The sequence below is a fragment of the Python bivittatus genome, unplaced genomic scaffold (assembly GCF_059951505.1).
Source record: "Python bivittatus isolate LINGU-HERP-01145 unplaced genomic scaffold, Pbiv_v1 ctg000080_np1212, whole genome shotgun sequence".
Classification (NCBI taxonomy): domain Eukaryota; kingdom Metazoa; phylum Chordata; class Lepidosauria; order Squamata; family Pythonidae; genus Python; species Python bivittatus.
This window is the reverse complement of record NW_028277035.1, coordinates 36,811,549-36,832,650: the sequence shown is the minus strand read 5'-3', so window position 1 is coordinate 36,832,650 and position 21,102 is coordinate 36,811,549. Positions and strand designations below refer to the sequence as shown.

At 39.4% G+C, this 21,102-nt stretch overlaps 1 protein-coding gene across 4 annotated transcripts in view; it reads right to left on the bottom strand.

Annotated features, from left to right (window-relative positions):
* Window positions 1-6,647, bottom strand: part of TCOF1 (treacle ribosome biogenesis factor 1) — a 60,832-nt gene extending 54,185 nt beyond the window's left edge. For all 4 annotated transcript variants that reach the window (XM_025169504.2, XM_025169503.2, XM_025169505.2 and 1 more), the window contains exon 1: window positions 6,400-6,647. In XM_025169504.2, coding sequence (XP_025025272.1) covers window positions 6,400-6,510 — 111 coding nt within the window. In that variant the 5' untranslated portion in view covers window positions 6,511-6,647. The remainder of the gene's footprint in view (window positions 1-6,399) is intronic.
* Between the last annotated feature and the right edge of the window lie 14,455 nt (window positions 6,648-21,102).

Here is a 21,102-nt window from a genome sequence, read left to right as displayed (position 1 = left end):
ACCACAATTTCTAGAAACAGAAATGTGTTAAATTTGTGATGTTTAAATGTCTCTCTATTTGTCTAACATAGGGGTGGGCAACAGTCCCCCAGATGTTATGGATCACAACTCAAATCATCCCAGGCTATTTAGGAAGTTGGAACAGTACACCTGGAAAACCAAAACTTCTCTAATCTGGTGTCCTCAGATGTTCCGGATTAGTTAATACTGTATGGCTGTCGGTCATGTTCTTGGGATGGTAAGAGTTAAACTACTTCTACTCCAAATTGGGGACGGCTGATAGAAGTTGCTTCAAATTCTATATTTTTAAAAGTGAGAATGGCATTTGTGTTAAAAAGCATGTTACTAATTCCAAGGTATTTTACAAAAGTGTTTCTTTCAGTGTTCCTCAAACTTTCAATTTTCTTAGTTGGCACAAAATTAAAATAAAATTCTTCAGAGGGAAAAAAAAGGCCTTCAAACACTCTAATACTATGCTTACCACAGCATTGCTAACTGATACATCAACATGACTAATAAATGTTAAGCACAGCAACAAGTGACACACATTAGCAGCACTGATAAATGATTTAAAATAGTTGATGACAATCAGCTAGGACAATAAACAAACACCCTCCTACAAATTGCTGAAGACTGCTAATTACAACACTGTAGGAGATGGTAGTGTATTTTTAGCATTCTTATTCTTCTTCACATTACAATTAATAAATTGTCAAAATGCCCACAACTGAATCCCAGTTCAAATTGTCCTTCTTAACTACGATCGCAACAGAAAAGTCTCCATTAAAAGAATTCCCAAGAGTGTTGCAAGGTTCTGCAAGCTACACTGCTAATTCTCAACTCCCCAGCCTTCTATCTTAGCATCCCTACTGCAGCGCATGAGATATGCTATAAGCAAACTGATAGAATGTTTTATTTGCCATAGAACACCCACCTCTGTGGAAGAGCTAAATGCTATTCTCGCAGAAACCCACCTCCCGTGCAACCCTGAGTGGGCAATGCTGGCATCAGGGGAGAAGATGTGGAACACACTGATGACTGGCATTCACCTCAACATGCAGATTCTTCTCAAAGTACAGTGGTACCTCGGGATACGAACGCCTCTACTAGCGAACATTTCGGGTTACGACCAGCTTCGGCAGGAAAAATTTACCTCGGGTTACGAACGCCTCTACTAGCGAACCGGATCCGCAGCCATTTTCCCTGCTGCCACGCGGTCGCGGCTTCCTGTGGGTGAGGTCGCGGTAGCAAGGAGACGTTCGGTGAGGCTTGTGGTGTGTTTTGCGGTGTTTTGCGAAGGTTTTTGGTGTGCGTGTTAGCATGGTTCCAAAGAAATGCAGAGCAGGCTTGGCGGGAGTAAGGCTCTGAAGAGAAAATTGCCTCGGGTTGCAACCAAATTCGGAGGGCGGAACGGATTAACCGTATTTACATTGAACCTTATGGGAAACTTTACCTCGACTTGAGACCAACTCGAGTTGCAACCAGAGTCACGGAATGGATTAAGTTCGTATCCCGAGGTACCACTGTAATTTCTTGCTTGTCAAGATCTGCGGTCACCAAGGCTTTAGTCTGAATGGTTTGTAAACTAATAGCCCCAAACAGTGACCGAAACATGACCTCTTCACCCTTTTTATTATATTCAAGTTTTAGAAGCCTTTATAATGGTTGGGTGAAAGAAAAGATCCAAAAAAGTTCAGGGAAAAAAAAAGGATCATGAAGCATTTCCCTTCAAATGATATATGAACTGGTTTAAAAGTAAAATAACCATTTGTGTTGGGAAATATTCAACCAAATCCCCAACTAACTAAAATGTGAAGAAACAGAGAAGTTCTTCACAATACAGGCACATTTAAACTATTTAGAAATCCATTAAATGAGAATAAGGGATCAAAAGAAATAGAAAGAAATGACAAAGATAATACTTTGGGTTCAAGAACAGTTTCCTCACCTTCTGAAAACTATAATGTTGGTGCTTTCTTTTATTTTCAAAGTTAAATCTTTATCTGACCCCACCACAAGCCAAAAGAAAGAGAAATTACAATCTGTACAACTGAACAGCTTTTAGTAATAAAAAAAATTAAAACATTTGAAGATGAATTTAATACATCTATTATTCTTTCCCAATAAGCTTTACTTTCAAATTTTATGCACTAAACCTACTTTTATGAGAGTACTAAGTTATACATAAATCACATGGAGCCAGGTAGAAGCTTTTTTGATTATTTACTAGATATCTATCCTATAGTTAAACAAATAAAGTACTTTGGTTTCAACATAACATGTTACATGAATTACATTTTTGTGGCTTACAAACCAACATTTGTGATTTAGCATGATGTGAAAGCCCTGCCAATTATAGCTTATTCAGTAAGATATACAATACCTAAAAAATCCATGGCTTGCATGATGTATGAAATCACTCACCATTTTTATCCACTCTTCCAATTTCATCCCACAAAGCAGGGCTGTGCACACTTCAAAAATTATCTAGAAGAACTGCTTCAGATCTTACTCATTAAAGTGACAAGATCTTCTTTTCAGGCACATGGAAGCCTGAAAAACATGGCTGCTTCATGAATAGCAAAGAGGTGCTGGTTCATGCAAAGCCTGAAAAATTTCTGAACTATGTACAACCCTACTAGAAAGTGACTTTAGTGAGCAATTATGACTAAATTCTTGTTTTGTCTCTTTCTGAGAAGGATTACTCCCATTACACTTAGACACCTTTATTGCAGGTTGGGAATCTGCCACACAGCAGTTAAGGGATGGTGGGAATTGTGATCTACCCATCTGGAATATAAGGGTAAGAAAATACTGTCCTACTGCAGTAAATGTTCAAATGAAGACAAGATGCTACAGACCTTCAATAGACAAGAAGATTTACAAATATAAATGCATAAGAGTTGAGGACCTGAATAAAACTATTGAAATTACTTGCACTAAGCAGAATTTTCTGTAAACAACATTACATGCTGTGTTTAAAAATTACTGCCAGTGTTTTGCTATACCACACTGTCAACTAATTTAAGCTATACAAATCATTCTAGAGACCACAATGTTTTCAAAACAAACACTAGAACGTCTCCTATCCCCATCTCAATCAGCTGCAACTGACCATTCTTTATCACAACTCTAAAGTTAGGATAACAGCTTAAACCACCCTCATTGTAAACAAAATTCAGGATGGGTTCACCAAAGGCTAAAGAGAACAAGTGGCTTGTTCAAATGCATGCTGGATGTGTATGTATGCAGGTGTGCGCGCACATAAGCAGAGTCAACTTTTACATTATTAAGATTTCATATTTTGAGGCAATGCTCAATGACCACCCTAATCCCTTGCTTCCTCTATTGTTTTAATATATTTAATATTTAGCACTGACACTTTATGTCAAGCCCACTTTATCAAGTGCTGCTACAGAGAAGGCACACTTCCAGAGTCCTGAAAGATGGCATTGCTTAATCGATGGAACCCGGAGCGCACCAATCCTGCCACATCAAACTGGCTGGGCAGATACTATGGGAGACAGGCAAGTCTCAAGTAACCAGGCTCTAGGTAACAACTAGCACCTTGAATTACACCCAGAAGCAAACTGGCAACCAGAGCAACTCATGAAGCAGAGGTGTTACATGGGCATACTGAGGCATTTCCATCACTGCTCATGATGCTGCATTATGGACCAGTTGAAGCTTCCAGGTGGTCTTCAAGGGCAGCCCCATGTAGAGCACACTGCAGTTGTCAAGCTGTGGTGTCCAGGGCATGACTGTCTGAAGCATATGGCGTTTTTCTTTGAAGATGACTTGGGAAGTGCAGAATGAGGCAGATAGCTGAGACACCCTTCAGAAATGTCATAACAAATCCTAAAAGAACTGCATGGTTACCTAAGCATTACTTGTCAGACATCAAGCTTTTAGCAATACTATTTAAAGTTTCAAATGGTTTAGGACCCCAACACTTGAGGAAGCACCTTTCCCGCTATGTTCTTCCCCAAAGGTCACATCTTTAAGTGGTGGGAGTTCTTAGCATCCTGAAGCAGGAGACTGCATATTATGTGGGACCACAGGAGATGCCTTCTTTGTTATAGCACCTTGGCTCTTTCCTCAGAGGCCAGGTTGGCATTGGTGCCACATGCCCTAGCATCCACAGCCTGACCATGATTTTCACCCTTAAGTGCCTCTTTGTCAGTGTTAATTTAAAATGCACAGTAATCATAGCAAGTTATTTATTTTCCTTGGTTTGTTTTCAGGGATTGTCATCTGCCACAAGATCCTGTAGGCAGGCTATACATATTGTAAATAGGGAAGTAAAATACATAATGGGGAGTGCTTTCAGATTAGTTCCTATTCAAAAACCATACTTTTCCCCACTTAACACTGTACTGTTTCAGCTACAATTCACTGAGCAATGTCTGCACAGGTGTGCTGGAAGCCTTAGTGGAACAGAAAGCAGAGGCAGCTTAGGTGGGTCAATGTTCCCTACAATACTACACCAATCATATCAATTGGGTGCCTTTCTGATACACAGCAAGTAGAATCTCAAGCATACCAACAAGCACAATATAAGAACCCAGTTAACAGGTTCAAGGGTATCAGCACAAGCTGTAATAAACAATGACAATGGACTATTAGTCCTTGGCTCTTCTAATGTAGCTCTATATATTTTCATTTGAGCATCATTACAAAACTATGTTCAGTGAAAATATAAAAAGACCCAATCAATACCCAGATAAGCAGGGATTAACACCAGGATTAATACCAGACAAGCAATCAAGCAGTAAACAATACCCTAATCAAGGAACTACCAGAAACACCCCACCCCCCCATAGGGCAAGCTACTGTATATAAAGAGAGCAAACCCCACTCCCTTCTAACACTGAAGATGTTACCTAGTTGGGTAATGAAATATCTGCAAGAAAACAACCAAGCTCAGAGAACCTCAAGGACTCTATATTACAACCCTGAGCTACATATATTCTCTTCTATTAATATAAAAACAACACAGCATAGAAATATATAGCACTTATAGAAAAACATAGCATTTTACTTTTCATTAGCCAAATAGTAACAATCAAAACTAAAAACATATGAATTATAATCCATACAAAGGTTGTGGTCTGTTCACACAGCATACTAAAAACACACCACTATCTTGCCCCCCTTGATGTATGTCTCTTGAACTGAAAATTGCAATTTACTACATCACTGGAAGTGAAACAGATGCCATTCTGGAAATCTGGAAACTGGACATGGAGACCTGCAACAAGGCTGATTTCAAACCCACCCAAGAAGACATTCATTTCAGATCTTTGTAAATGGCCAGTTTCAGTCACATGTGATGGGGGATAATACAGCAGCACACAAACTTACCAACCAAACCTTATGGTTTAACTTGTCTTACAAACAGAGACATAGGAATGCCTACAAAAGGCAAAAAGTTTTATTATTTATAGTTCCTGATTGCAAGCGAGTGAATGAATCTGAACTTAACTGAACTGCAATTCCCAAACTAATGGAACTGCAGGACCCATGTGCTATTTAAGTAGACAGCAGTTGCCATTTTGGTTCTCTCCCACAATGAAATGAAACTGAAAATAGGAGGAAGAGGAGATTCTGCCAGCAAAGTGGTTATAAGCACTACCAGTGCAGTTTTACTAAATGTTCATTTCCTGTTAACTAGTATTAAATCTCTAAGTGATTTATGAAAATTAAGAATATAGAATAAGGGCATCTGATGACCTGGAAATACATCCTTCAGAGGTTAAAAACAGGCAAAATTAAAGTAAGTTGCAATTTGCCTCATGCCTTTTATTTGAGCATTTACCTTTATTCCATAATATTATCCCACAATGACCATTGCATATTTCGGTATGTTGCACGGCCACAAGAATGCTTAAACACACAAGAATTTGTAAGATGCATAAGTGTTTTAACAACTTCCATATCCCTTATCCTGAGAATGTACTTATTCTGATCACTGCCCTAAGTGTCCAAAGAGAAAGGAGAGAGACTATTTTAATAACAGAGTATATTCTTCCAAACAGTCCTGTAAAGCAGGCCAGTATTACTGATATTCCTGAGAGAGGATACTGAGCCACAAAAGGAGAGCACCACAAAACCACATGCTTTAAAAAAATAAATACACCACTCCACTGAACTCCCTTCTTATGAATTATTGGCTTTCAGATCAAAAAGAGGAGGGGGACACACGAGAAAGTGACCCAAGGACTAGGCTACCCATTTCAGACCTCCAGGAGAAGCTACTGCAGCCTCGTTATCAGACCGAGGGAGAAATCTTCGTAGGGGCGCAGTTCGGTTTGCAACCTGGCCCAAAGGCTAATTTCCAGAAAGCAGCAATACCGCCGGTCCCCATGTTTCCAGCCACGTGGGGGACGGTGCCGTTACCTGGCCGCTCTGATCCAGCAACTCCTTTGCTGCTCTCTCATAACCCATCTGGACCAACTGCTGGTGCATGAGAGCCAGCAGCTCTTTCTGCTCTCTCGCAGCCACTGCCATGCTCTCGCCTCGCGTTTGGGGGGCGTGGAAGCAGCAACCTCTATCCCACACGCATGACCATGACCGTAGGCCCCACGTCTAGAGCAGGCGGCGGACGAGCCACATGCCCCAAGCCGCCTATGCCTCTACCCTGTGACCATGCATCGGGCGCATACCTCACTTCCTGTTCCCTCACGCCAGTCTACGGGCTTCTGGGAAATGTAGTCTGAGCGCGAAACGTACTTTGGCTCCTCTCAGAGTTTTCTGCGTGTTTTGTCATTCTTGAGCACAAAACGGTGGGTGACAGAGACACCGTCGGAAAGATGGAGTATAATTTAGAAAGTTACGTTCCTCCCTTCGTTAGTAGGGCCGCAGTTTGGTTGAGACCCAGATTTCAAACTTTGGGGGAGAGCGGTTGAAATAATAACGCACCGCTGAGCTTACTTGAGGCGGCGTATAGGGGAAGCGCAGGTGGCCTTGACTACAGATGAGAATTGCGCCCTGAAATGCTGACTCGCTTTTAAAAAAATATCCTCTGCCGTTAGATAGCTAACGTATCTAACGTATGAAACGTTGGAAAATCGCCATTCGTGCTGGGTTATTTTTCCACTGACACGTAGTTGGTAGGTGCTTGAGAAGACCATCGTATCTGGGCTGCAAAAATCCGGGTGGTCACTATAGACCAGCGAAGAAAAACAAAAACACTCTTTGCTACCATCCAGCGGGCCCCCGGAGTTTTGCTGGTAGCCTTGCTATTTGCTTGTGGAGCAACAGGAACGCTCAAAATTTTATCCCCCGCTTGAAATCTTAGCTGGACACGCCCTCTTGCTACTTTACATGACTGTATTGATGTTATATCTTTAAGGTTTGCATCATTTTTTACTATGACGGTTATACAAGGTTGTATATTTTGTAACATATTAACTGTAAGCAACATAGATTCAGATGAAAGTTTGAATGAACAAATGCAGTATGCACAGACCAGACCACATTGGCTGAGCTACAACATAATGATAAGCTCAGCTCACCAGTACTAAGTTCACACCATAAGTCTTAATGGGTAAGTTTATATATCCCGCTAAATCAAAACTAATCACATATTAAAGGTAATATAACTGATCCTCAGATTTGCTGAAATAAATGAAGCTAGTTCTAGGGAGAAGAAGTGATCTATGTAAATTACAAGAAAATAATATACGTTCACTGTGTCAGTTTGTGGGTAGCATAAAAATGAGCCACAAGAATTTACACTGTAAATGAACCAAGCTCCAACAGATAGCTGAGGAGTGGGAGTATATGTGGACAGATGTGCCCATGCTTATTATATTAAATTGTTTACCATGGATAGGAACTTGCTTGCTTTGGGAAACATTTGATTTGACATTTGCTCTCACTGATGGGAATTAGAGGTTTTTTAAAAGTAGGAACTAATCTCTTCTTCAGGATTAACATTAGAATCAATTGGATCAGGTCAGATCAAAGGCCTGTCTAGTCCAGCATTTGGTTCCTGCGATGGCCAATATTTGAGAAGTCCACAAAGACAGCATGAATAGAACAGGATTATCCCATTCATACTTTGTTTGTGTGAAGGCTTTCAAGTCAGAGTCAGTGTTGACTCCTGGCTACTGCTTGGATTAGTCCCTGCAGTTTTCTTGACAAGATTTTTCAGAAGTGGTTTGCCCTTGCCTTCTTTCTAAGGATGAGAGAGAGGGACTTGCCCAAGGTCACCCAGCTGGCTTTGTGCCTCAGGCAGGACTAGAATTCACGGACTCCCAGGTTCTAGCCTGGTGACTTAAACCATTATACTAAACTGACTCTCTCATTCATACTCCCCAGGACATTTTAACCAGTTGCCATTTATAACTCCTTTCCATTATGGCAGCAGTATTATGTGTGAGTATAAAAAGGTAACTCAGAAAAAAGCAACAAAAAGATAGGCGTGCAAACATTGCTTGCAGGTGATGGCTTCTGGGTTTGGTTCTGATCATCAAACTCCATATTATCTGTACTGTAAAAGATTTGAAACAAAATAACACTTTGGGTTTGTTTTTTTAAAATTTTGAAAAGTACTTTGGAATTGAATCACCTTAATTGTAGAGTCTATTCATCAAGAAGGCAGAATAGTTCTGTAGAGATAGTCCCTGGGTTAAGAATGCCTGGTTTATGGACAACCCATAGAACAGAGCTTATTGTAAAATTCAAGTTAAATACACAATTATTCAAGTTAATTACACAATACTACTTATATAATATTATACAATAATACTGTTCCAGTTTACATACACATTCGACTTAAGGATAGGCCTTGAGAACAGAACTTGTTCTTAAACTAGGGCTACCTGTATATGTAAGGTGCTGATATGGGTCATTTTAAATTCTTCCCATTCCAAGAGACTCTAAAGCATTCATTTGACACAAGCATTGGATTATGTAGGACAGCCTTTTTTTTTTTTCTCATCCTCAGCTGGAGAGCATACAGGTTTATACATAGATAAGCAACACCTCTTCCTTATTTTCTATCCTAATTACTATTGATTATCAGGAAACCACTCATTTGATTTAAATAACCTCATTGGTTTCTAAAGAATTGCAATGTACTGTAGACTTTCTGTTATTTGAAAGTGTTCCTTACCCAAATATAGTTTGAGTCCTTATTTAAATTTCATGTAAATATTGTTCTATGTTAATAGCACTTCCGTGTTTACAAATAGTTGATTATATATGAACACTTATACCAGACGATCTGGCTAAATAAAGTTGGCTATGCAAGCAGGTAGTTTTACAGGGCTTTTTAAAAAAATGAATTGGTGTTCTGCTTCTGTCTGCAATGTCTGTAAATCTGTGTTGTCACTGTTAAATATACAGAGTTATACATAGGTACAAACTACGGAGCAGTTAGGTTGTGAAAGCAGTTGCCACAAGTCTTAGTGTTAGCACTTTGGAAGATAAAGGTGGCTCTGTTCAATCTTGGCAAAGAGATGCTATTATTTTTAGAAATCTAATAACACCCAAAGAAGGCTCCTCTGGCTCTTTAAATACAGGATACACACACACACACACACACACACACACACACACATATATATATATAATTTAAGGAGGGGGGCTATAAAAAAGTATATAGCCTCAGGAGGCCTTGTTTATTAAAAAATCAAAAGTTATATGTGGTTGCAGTGTTGAGGCAGCTGACAAAGAATATGCACATCATACCGAACCATCAGCCTCCTGGATTTTTTCCCTTTTATTTCTGTAAACATGTACTGTTATAAATTTTAATTGTATATCTATTTATTGTTTTAATATGTCGTGAGCTGCCCAGAGTCCCCCAGTGGGGGGAGATGGGCGGGGACAAGTTTAATAAATAAATAAAATAAATAAAATACGCAGAGGAAACATAGATTCATTCTCAGAATGATGTATCAGAACACAATTTTCAGATCTTAGCACCATCATGTAAAATACTCCAAACTCTTTGATCTTCAAAAAATGTATGTCTGAAGTGTTGGGGAGGTGCTGTCATTCAGTATAATGACTGGGTTGTAGGATCTAATGGTGTGATTTAAGGCACTTGTACATGAAGGTTTTGTGTCAGTTTGAAAGCAACTCTAGACTACTGTTGTAGTGCCTTTGAGCATAAGCTGAGCTGATATATTTTCAGTTCAACTATACTTGAAACTATTGCAAAGCTAGAGATGTTTTAGATGTCCTGTTTCCAAGTTTGAGAAACTCTTGTCTTGCATTCCTCCTGGCTCCTGAGTTTCAGTCCAGACACAGAGCACCAGAACCTAGTTGTTTTGTCCATGGAATATTTTCTATATGAAATGTTTTATACCTTTCTAGAAGGAAATACTTTACTTGTCCTGTAGGAAGCAGGCTGAAAAGTAGAGCTTAAGAGTATTAATCGAGGGGAAACTGAACAGAGGTACCAAAAAGAACGAAGAGGAAGTCCCTTGTTTGCTTTCTCTGCTCCTAACACCCTTGTGATCTACAGAATAAAAAGTGCTGAGAGCCAGTGCTCTTAGAGCTACAACTCCAAGCGAACTGCTTCTGAGGGTTGGGGAGTAAAAACAGTGGTGAGATAGACCTATAACTGAAACAGACCTGTGACTTCCAAACCCATATAACTGACTTCTCCTGGACTGTTTTGTGGTTTTGGATTTGAGAGATTGCATAAAGCGGAGAAAGAAAACAGGTGATCTATCAATTCTCTACTACCTACTGAAACACCTGTATCTTAAGACCTATAAAGAAAAAAGTTATAGGAAAACAAATTGCCGTATCCATTCTTTGGGTTATAGTAACAATCAAGATTTAAACCTCATAGTGAATGTAGACCATGTTTCTAATTCTCAGCACAAATGGTCAGGACAATAAATTATTAGGACTGGAAATGGCCTTAATTTTTACATCTACTGGGCTTTAAAGGCTGTTTCCAACAGTAAGGGAACCACGTCAACATATAAATATCAAGAAGTGCATTGCCGTATGGTACGGTAATGCAACTTTGAGAATGACGACCAACATTAGTTAGATCAGCAACGTTCCAGGTGGAATTTGTTTTTATCATTTGTTATGAGTTGTTTTCATTTATCTTTTTTTTATAGAAAGTGAAGCATGTTAAATTTTGTAGGCAAAGTGTAAGATTTTTTCATTTCTGTGGCAGCTTCTTTCTCCGATTCTAAGTCTCAACCTTTCCTGAACCATTTTTTATAAGGAGGTTTCTATAGCTCTCAAATCATTTTAAAAATTGCCGTAAGTAGAAATGACTATTACCTACAGCAGTGTTTCTCAGACTTATCCACTTTAAGATGTGTGGACCAACTCCCTGAATTCCTCTGTTAGCACGTTAACTGACTGACTAAGTGGCTAAGGTTGAAAAGCACTGACCTAGAGTTATAGGTTCTTTCAGATTTGGCTTATCAAGCTTAAAATTACTTAGGCTGTGTGCACACATTACAGTAAGCCAGATTTATAAACCATGGTTGAGCAAATCACCACAGCCTGAATCATATATAACTAACCCATAATGACATGTTTTATGCATTGTGCTAAGCCAAAAGCTATTTTTGATACATCACTGTGCATTTACTTTACAAAGGAATTTTGTTACAAACCATGGATACTTCCTTGATGTCTCAGAACAAATGAAGAGAAGTGCAATAAAATGATTAGAATATAGAGAAGATACTATTCTGAAGGGAAAGTATGAGGTGTATCTAGCTATGTGTGCTTGTTTATGCAATCTAGGCTACAAAAATTCAGGTGACCATGAGATGGCAGCAAAGAGATGCACCGACCTCTACTCATAGGTGCCATCTTGCAGTCACCTTATTTTTGTAATCCAGATTTGGCATACACTGTTTTTCTCTTTCTTTGTGGCCTGCATTTTATCCTTATAAACAATACTGTATGATACATATGATGGAAGGAAGATAACAGCACCTCCACGGCTCCCTTGGAACAGCCCTCATTCCCTTTGATTAGCCATGCTGATGTGTGTTGTCCATCTGGGGGATGCCGGGTTGGGGGGAAAAAGTCTCTGCATTGATCTGGAAGGTAAGAACTGAATAGTTCCTTCCTCTGTTTGCAACTGACTGAGGTTTTGATCATTGCTTTCTGCTTCACTTGCCCATCTTTTCATAAGAACAGGGAGACCCAGCAAACTTCATGTATGGAGCCAATACAAGGGTTTTATTATTTTCTGACAATGACAGCAACAGTAAATTTCAGCTTTTGTATTATTTCTGGGGTTAGGAGCAACTTGTTTCCCAGGCTGAATATTTCCAATATATGATGGTGACTCAGTGTTTTGTTATTAGCAAAGTCAGACCTGTTTTGTTTAGAAATATACTGTATTGTAATGCTTGCACATCGTCACTAGATGGTACTATAGTGTTGTTTCCATAGCTAAAGCATGAAACAAAAAGGAACATCTCCTTAGAAAACAGCCCATCCTCCGTTTAATCTCTATGATGGGAGCTGCTCATAGAGCATTGTATGCTGACTGCCATCAGCATTATGTCTACAGTTTGCTAGTTTCAATAATACCATAATGGAAAGTGGGAGACAGGCAGTGAATAGAAAATTATAACTTTATTTAGTCTGTGCTACCACCATGATGCAGAAAACATTAAAACATAGTTTTACAAGAATTGTGAGTTTCTTTTCTTCCTCTGTTATAACTTTATAGAGTTCAAACATTGTCACTTCATTTTTACATGAACTGTAGCTTATTTTATCTGAACTAGACAGATGTGATTAGCATTTATCATGGTTTGCAGTAAAACTCAATGTATTTTTTAGATCACTGTAAGAGAGACCTTGGGCATGGTGCTAAACTATCTCAAGCAAATCGAAGCATCCTATGTCTTTTTGTGGATGTGCTAAAGAGATTGGGGAGTGGAGAATACAGTACACAAGTCTAAGGTTTGCTGCATCTCATTTTTCAGAACTTATACTGTCTTCATGAAAATTGTGGTTAAGAGAGAAATGTCTTTCTTGCTAAAGCTGATTTTAAAGAAATGGCAATCTGCAAATCTGCTACACTTCAAGGTCAGTGAAGTCCAGAAGGCTTACAGCCTTCATGAATGAATAGCCATCACCACACTGTGTGGGGGAAAAAAGACGTTACAGTTATGGAACCTGCTTAAATGGATGAATCTGAGACTTTTCTTGTCCCATAGTTACCAGCACAGAAGGCATTTGAGTGCTTTCATAAACATGGCAAATAATAAATAGAACTATTCAGCTAAGCAAACATTTGCATCGTTATAAATAGGAAAGAAAACTGCCATGATCAAACGTTGGCACAGAAGGGACACCACCGGGCAATTATCAAAAGGTGAGGGTTTTAATTCATGTCGTTTCAACCGGAGGCAGACTATTTTGTTCACTGTATTTTTAGGAATGTGCAATGTCCCTGTACAGGGTTTCAAGAACTCAGATTGCTAGATAAGTGATTCAGTGCCAGGAGAGGAAGAGCAGGAAGTTGGTCAGATGAGGTGGTTGAGTAGAGGGGCAGTGACCTTAAACCCAGCTTGTAGACTAATCATTGTCCCCAATCACTGGGACAAGGTTTTTGTTTGCTTTTGGCTTGGTACTTTCTAAATATTCATCCCTACTTACTGGATTTCATTCTTCCAAGGTTTAATACTGCCTTCACCAGAGCAAGCTTTTGGTTAGTGGGCTGGAGGACTGGAGTAATTTCTTTCATGTTGACATATGGAAATGGGCAAGTTTTAGTGATACCTGTAAGAACCTAGAGGCCTTGAGAATTCTAACTTTGTGAGGCTAAGAGGCAAAAGGCAAACTTCTTGTAACATATTGAGAACAGAACTGAATACTAATTTTGCCATTTTCTACACATTCATGTACGTTTTACAGTTTAAGCAGTGATCTATAACTATGGGTTTTTCCTTATGGTGGCACTTGCATGAAGCATTGCATGAATCATCTTTCGGAATTCCACTTGGAAAAGCAGCAATTATTGGCTTTTCTTGTATGGTTCTAGTGAACTTGGTCTTGTTGTGAAAAAATTACCAAACAATTTTTGATGCAGAGAAACAAGCAATCATAACTCCCCAGTTCTAGGGTATAGTATACTAAAGAGCTACCATATCTGGGCCACAAAAAATCCTGACACCCTTAGATGCCAGCAAAGAGATTCAGAAAACTAGTTTTTTTCTGTCATGAAATGGTCACCTGGATTTCTGCTGTCCATATAATCCATCTCCTAGAACTGGGGAGTTACTCCTTTTATTCCTAACAATGACATTTAGATGGTCTCCACACTGGCAAATTGAGATATTCTCAGACCAGGATTTAAGAGTTCTCTAGCTTCTAGAGGGCACTGCCAAGCAATCCCCCCCATCTGCACTGTGGATTCCATCCAGATGTTTCTGTCTGTTATTATCTTGAACTCTGTCTATTCCACTTCTCAGTTGTAGGTGCTTTGATAGTCATCTTAATCCTATTCTCCCTGTATGTTCTTCTCGCCCTGACTTGGCTAGTCCAATGATTAAATTTTCCCGTATAAGAAGGGTGACTCATTGGGAAGAGGTGCACAAGAGAATGGGATTTTAATCCTTTTCCCCAGCATAACTGTTTTGACTACAACTTCCAGGCAATTGCTATTTGGAAGTGTCAGTGGAAACCTTTTTCTCAGGTTTAATAATATGGCAGTGGAAATGATAAAAGATTTGGGTTAGAACCACGATGCAGAAGAAATAATTAATTTCCCTCCATTGGTGTTTGTATAGTCTTTATCCAATGGAGCCTAGAGGCAACAATTCATTCTTGCAAGAAGATATATGAAATGTCAAGTGATATCTTTAGTTTTCAGCATCCCAGCCTTGTCTTAAGCAGAGAGTTGCTTTGAATTAGAATCCAGGACTCCCTGTAACTTTATAACAGAATTGCACAGCCCTGGATGTGGCTTCAAGAAGTCCTTCAAAAGTTGTAGCTTCACAGAATTGTAGTTTTTAAGGTAACAGAGGAGGAATATTATTAAATACAAGGGGAATAGTGCTATTAATTATAGTTCATTGCATTTAGTGCATATTTTTGGGAACGCAAACATAGAACTTATTTAAAAGATAAGTGCAGTCCTTAGCCTGAAAAAGGTTTGTACATCTAGACCATCAACATAAGTTAGAATCATAAAGCTGGTCTTTGACACTGAAACAGAATAATTGAATATCCTGCCCCTAGCAGGAACAAGCACTAATTTTTTTAATAGCTTGACTGAAAAGATAAATATCCTCATTCAACTCAGTGTGAAAAAAGTCATTGAGATGGAGTGAAAATATAATCCCTTGGTTTACACAGAATACTCACAATTAGATCCATTTTAATAAAGCCTTTTGTTTAAGCTAATCACTGAGTGACCCTGTCTTTCATTGATATAATAAGTTGCATCATCCCATTTGTATCTACACAAATCTCCTCATTTTCCCTGCTGTTCTGAGTCTAGGAAGGAGAAGGAAAAGTAGCTTCCCTTTTTCCTCAAATGACTTTATTTAAAATGTTTTCCACAATCTGAAGAGTCATCCTTAAATGAGAAGTTGGTTTTTTTATTTTAATTACTACATTCCCAAGATGTGGGGAGAGGATGCTTACTGTTCAGTTGAGAACGTCCTCCCCACTTTCTCTGCATTATCACAACTGCTGGCAGTGCATTCCACAGGTTAACTATGCTCAAAAAGCAATAACAGGGTTTTTATTTTTCGTGCATGCCTACACTTCAAAGTCTTTTTCCGCATTAAAGTCACATCTGTTTTTGTACTACTGGTCCTCAGATGTTGATGTCCAGTCAGCAGCTGAGTATTATGAGAAACATCAAAGGATGAAAAAGGTGTCTAGGAAGTATAGTATTCTCTGAGAAGGGAAAGCTGCTGAGGAAATCTCCACAACAAAGCCCACATCAAGGCCAAGGGAAAGGAGTCTGGCATGACAACTCTGTTGTACATATGAATTTTCTTTGATTGGTCACTTCGGGAGAAGACAATGTGGGCAGCACCAAAGTTGGATTCAGCCACTGTCTACTATGTGGAACTTAGTTCTGTTTCTTTCCACAAGAAGAAACATACATATAATGGACCAAGAGAAAGGAACTGAGCTTTGAAGGAATTAAAGCAGTGCAGGCTGCTGTTGGTGATTATGGTAGTGTTGAGATCTACCAGGAAGTAGCAAGAAGGTGACCCATTTTCTAAAAAGAAGAAAGGATGTGGAGATTTAAAATGAAAGCAGAAGATTAACATTTGGGAAAACATCTGTAGTGTAGGCAAGGGGCAATAGCAACACATTATGTAAAAGTAGTGAAATGGTAGAAGAGAAGGGCGAAAGATAGGGACCAGAAAGGAAGAGGAAAGACCCTGCTTTTTGTGTATGCTTTAATGTATTTTAACATAGATCTGTTTGCATTCTTTTACCAGATGTTCGCCAGACTGGTGTGCTCGATATAAAACAGAAAGCACTGTTGTTGCTCAGGAGATTGGAGTCCTTTGTGCTCTTAATAGAAGCTATATATATTTAAATAACATGCCTAGGTATGGGTTGCTAAGGCTGGGCTTCTGAGAACAGCTGGTGAGTGTTTGATCCACAGTCCAGCAGTGCTGCCTTTCTAGGTCAAGCCATGGTGATTGTATAGTTCAAATGCATCATTTTTTACTGCAGTATCACTGGGGAAGTCTCGCCCATTCTTCTGATTGTAAATGTCCAAAAGGTAAGAGAAAATGCCATTTTAAAATGCACTGCAATGAAAAACATAGACTATGGAGAAATAAATTGAATCAGTGTCTCTGCTAGTATTTTCACCCTAGTTCATTTGGGCATTAATTTCTTACATGGAACTTTGCAGTAACAATGCAGCTACTAATTGGCAAATGTAATTTATTTGCATGCTCTAGAAACAAAAATAGTGGAATTCCTTCTTAATGAAGTGGTTTGCATACTGCTAGATTTTATAGTAGTTGGTCACAAATTCAACAAAGCCCCATTCCAGATTTCCTGCCACGCGTTCAATATGTCTGACTCCCAGGTAAGCATTTCAGCTTGTTTGTTCTGTGGCAAAACACCCCCTGTGTAATTAATAGCATTAAAGCAAATGGAACAATAGTTATAATTCACCCCTCACTTAGATTCCCCAGTAGTATTTCCAGATAGAATAGCTGAGTTTTCACTGGTCAGTTCTGCAGGTAAGCACATCAGATGGCTGCTGAATTGCCTGGAGAAACACAAGCAAAATATGGGTTTAGCAGTGCACTATGGAAACACCTATGAAAGATAGTACTTGTGACTGGATGCTCATCTGGAGCATTTCTCCACCTGGACACCCTCTAGCAATAGAACAATAAATATATATATTGGGGAATTGTGAGAGCTGAAGATCACACATTAGAAAGACAGTCAAGTTGTACAGTGAATTAATTGAAAGGAGGTATCGTTACCTAGGCAGTCCCCCCCCCCCCCATTCTGTGTGCCTAGGTGGGTTCTCCACCAACTCATTGGGTAGGCTGATAGTCAGTGGGGAAAATACTTGGTTATAGGAGAGAACACCATTAAGATACTATTCAAATTTGCAGTGTAGAGTCATATATTAGAACTTTCTCTTCTGTTGATGCTTCTTCCTCTATTCTGTCCTCTGGCTGTAATTGTTCAAGGAAAAATGAATCCCATAATTGTCCAACACTACCAATGGCCAAACTTCTAAATGGTTACATACAAACTTGGCTGTATTTCCCATTAACCTCCTTGACACATGGTGGGATTATGTCTAGATGGATCCAAAAGTTCCTCCCCTTTATACAGATTGCATGCTTATTAATGGTTTCTGGGTGGGAGTAAGATACGATTTAAGCCAATTTCCCCATATCTCAATGGGAATTAGAAAAGGCTTCTCTGGTTACATATTTTGAATTCAGTAGTTTGGGTGGTCTCCTCGCCCTCCTTAGTGAAATCCTACACTGCCTTTTTTCCTCTTTTCTTGCATTCCCAGTTAAAGCAATACAGTCTCTTGTTAGATGTTGTCAGCCTTTGAGGTAGTCCAGGTCAAGAACAGACACCGTAGGGATTCTAGAAATGCTACATATTGTACATAGCAATAGAAACTTGAAAGCCTGTCCAAGTCTCTCCCTGTCACATCTTATATTAAACAAAATCAAGGCATATTTATTTTGAGGTTTTTTCTTACACTTGCTTCGATCTCTAGACAATGTAATCATTTCTCCAAGTCCCTCATTAATGGTACTTTCATATCTTTCCCAAGGTCAGCTCTAAATTCTTTTACAGATGTTCAAATCTAGAAACCTGGGCACAATAACCTACAAGGCAAAATTAAATATCTATGGTCCTATGAAATCCTGCTAAAATCCCCAGTGGATTATAATTTTTAATATGACCGATCAGTAAAATATGTAACTAAATATTTAAAAAGCAAACATATTCATTTGATGTAATTTAATTTTAATTATGTTGAAAATCAATCTTTGTTTCTATTTTTGCTCATCTCACCTCTCGTCCTGGTCCCATCCACTTTTGGGAAATGTGGCACCCAGCAAGTCAAGCAAAGCCTAAGTGTGGCCTATGGCACCAAAAAGCTAATCCTGCTATACAGTACAGCATCTTTTATGTCTTGATCATTTTTCTAAATAAAAGATATGCCTGACCTCATTACTAATTAAATAAAGAAACACACTGCTCAATGGACTCATAATTACAACCAGCTTGTTGTTGCATTAGAAGCATCATCGTGGATGAGATGCCATACACTATTGCTACAACGTTATTTGAGCTGATATTATTTGAGCAGATAAAAAACTAGCTCAAGCGCCTCCAAATCATGAAACATGTTTTAAATTAAATAGCTGAAAAATAACTTTGACTCAGCTATACTCAGATCATGAGTATATCCAACAGGCTCCAGCTGAACCCTGGTAAGATGGAGTGGCTGTGGGTTAATGGCTCCTCTGTATCCAGGACGTTATCATCATTGGTGCTGGATGGGGTAGCACTGCCCCAGACAGACTCAGTGCCTAATCTGGGGGTCCTCCTGGACTCACGGCTCCTGCTCAAAGAGCAGGTGGCGGCCGTGGCCAAGAGGGCTTTTGCACAGCTCCGGGTTGTGCACCAGTTATGCCCTTTCCTGGATCGGGATACCCTTCGAATGGTCACTCATGCCCTTGTTATCTCCCAGATAGACTACTGCAATGCACTCTACATGGGGCTACCCTTGAAGAGTATCCGGAAGCTTCAGCTGGTCCAGAATGCAGCCATGCGAGCTATTTTTGGGGTCCAAAGAAGGACCCATATAATACCATTGCTCCATGAGCTGCATTGGGTACCGGTTTGCTTCTGGGTCCAATTCAAGGTGTTGGTTATCACCTTTAAAGCCCTACATGGCATGGGGCCAGGCTACCTGAGGGACTGCCTCTCCCCCACGATTTCAACCTGTCCCACCTGATCCCACAGAGGGCATGCTCCGGACCCGCTCAGCAAAAGAACTCCGACTAGCAGGGTCCAGAAGGCGGGCCTTCTCTGCTGTAGCCCCCGCCTTTTGGAACATCTTGCCCCCGGAGGTGAGACAGGCCTCCTCACTCCTGGCCTTTTGGAGGGACTTGAAGACCTGGCTCTGCCATCTGGCCTGGGGTGGGGAGGGAGGTCATCAGATATGGGGTTGGCTAGCCCCCTAGAGGCCTGGTGTTGCTTCCATCGGCCTCTTGGATTTTTCCTTTCCTTTTATTCTTTGTAAATGTGTCCTCTTATAAATTTTAACTGTATATTTATTTATTGTTTTAATATGTTGTAAGCCGCCCAGAGACCCCCATTGGGGACAGATGGGTGGGGACAAGTTTAATAAATAAATAAATATCCTACTAGGGGACAGAGGTAACTATCTCAGAAAGTATGGTATACCTGAGCTCACATTTATTTATTTATAGTTATTTATGAGATGTATGTCACTACCCATCTCTCAAATGTGACTCTGGGTGGCGTACAATAAAACCAACAATTAAAACAGTCTTAAATAACCTTTAAAAACAATTAAACATAAATATAAACAAGACCGTGGGAGAATGCATCAGAATCTCACGCATAATATGGCCAACTTCATTCTCTGGGAAGGCAGAGCTATGTATTCTGGTCAATCAGCTTTCTCCCTCTAAAGTGGCTGTTATCTTCATGCTTGATGGAGAAGACCAGGTCATCACCAGCATGGAAGTCAGATGCAGCCAGCAGTCATTGTCTTGGGGGACAGATGACATCTTATCCATCTCCTTGGGCAACTAAATTTCTTAGCATGTCCTAAAACAGATCAATGGTATTATTATAAACATGTTGGATTAAAAGCTAATTACTCTGTATATAATGTGACATACATACACAAACACACACATATACACACACTCCTATATATGTGTATGTGTGTGTGTAAACACATACAGACACACCTCTCGTTGGCATTCTAGATTTATTTGCAGTTGGTATTTAATTTAAACATAGGCTGCTTCTCTGCTGCTGTCTTTGTTAGTTTACCACTGATTGTCCTTTTTTAAAGTGTTTTTATCAAAGCTGTACCTTGGGGTTAATTTTTTTAAGTTGTTCCTCATTAAAAAGCTTGGCAATGATACTCAGTCTTGCTGGCCAACATCAATAGTTAGACAAACGCATTTATATGTTTATACAGATTTCTGCTGTTCCGCCATTATGAAGTTTAAAAGTTTTGACATAAAGAAACTGTGTTTATGTTAGGGAAGTGCATTTTTGTATGCTTACTTTCTTAAGTTACATTATGTCTAATGCATTGCAATGGAAAAGGGAGGAGGGATAGAAAAAAAATAAAGTGTTGCAAAGTAAAGGTTTAAGAGAAGTTTATGATAGTTAATAAGCTGTAGAAAACACAAAAGGTTGACTTCTGAGAAGTGTATAAGTTTGAGAACATTGCAACCCATGCAGAGTTCATAAAATTTTAGAAACCCGTATGGTATTTTGAGGACTTTCCCAAAAGCTCACCATTTTAGGTTAGCTTGTTTTTTCTAGCCACTACTTCCACTTTTACTCTTTTACTGTGTTTATTTCATACAGAATTATTAACTGAGATTTACACAAATGAGGAAA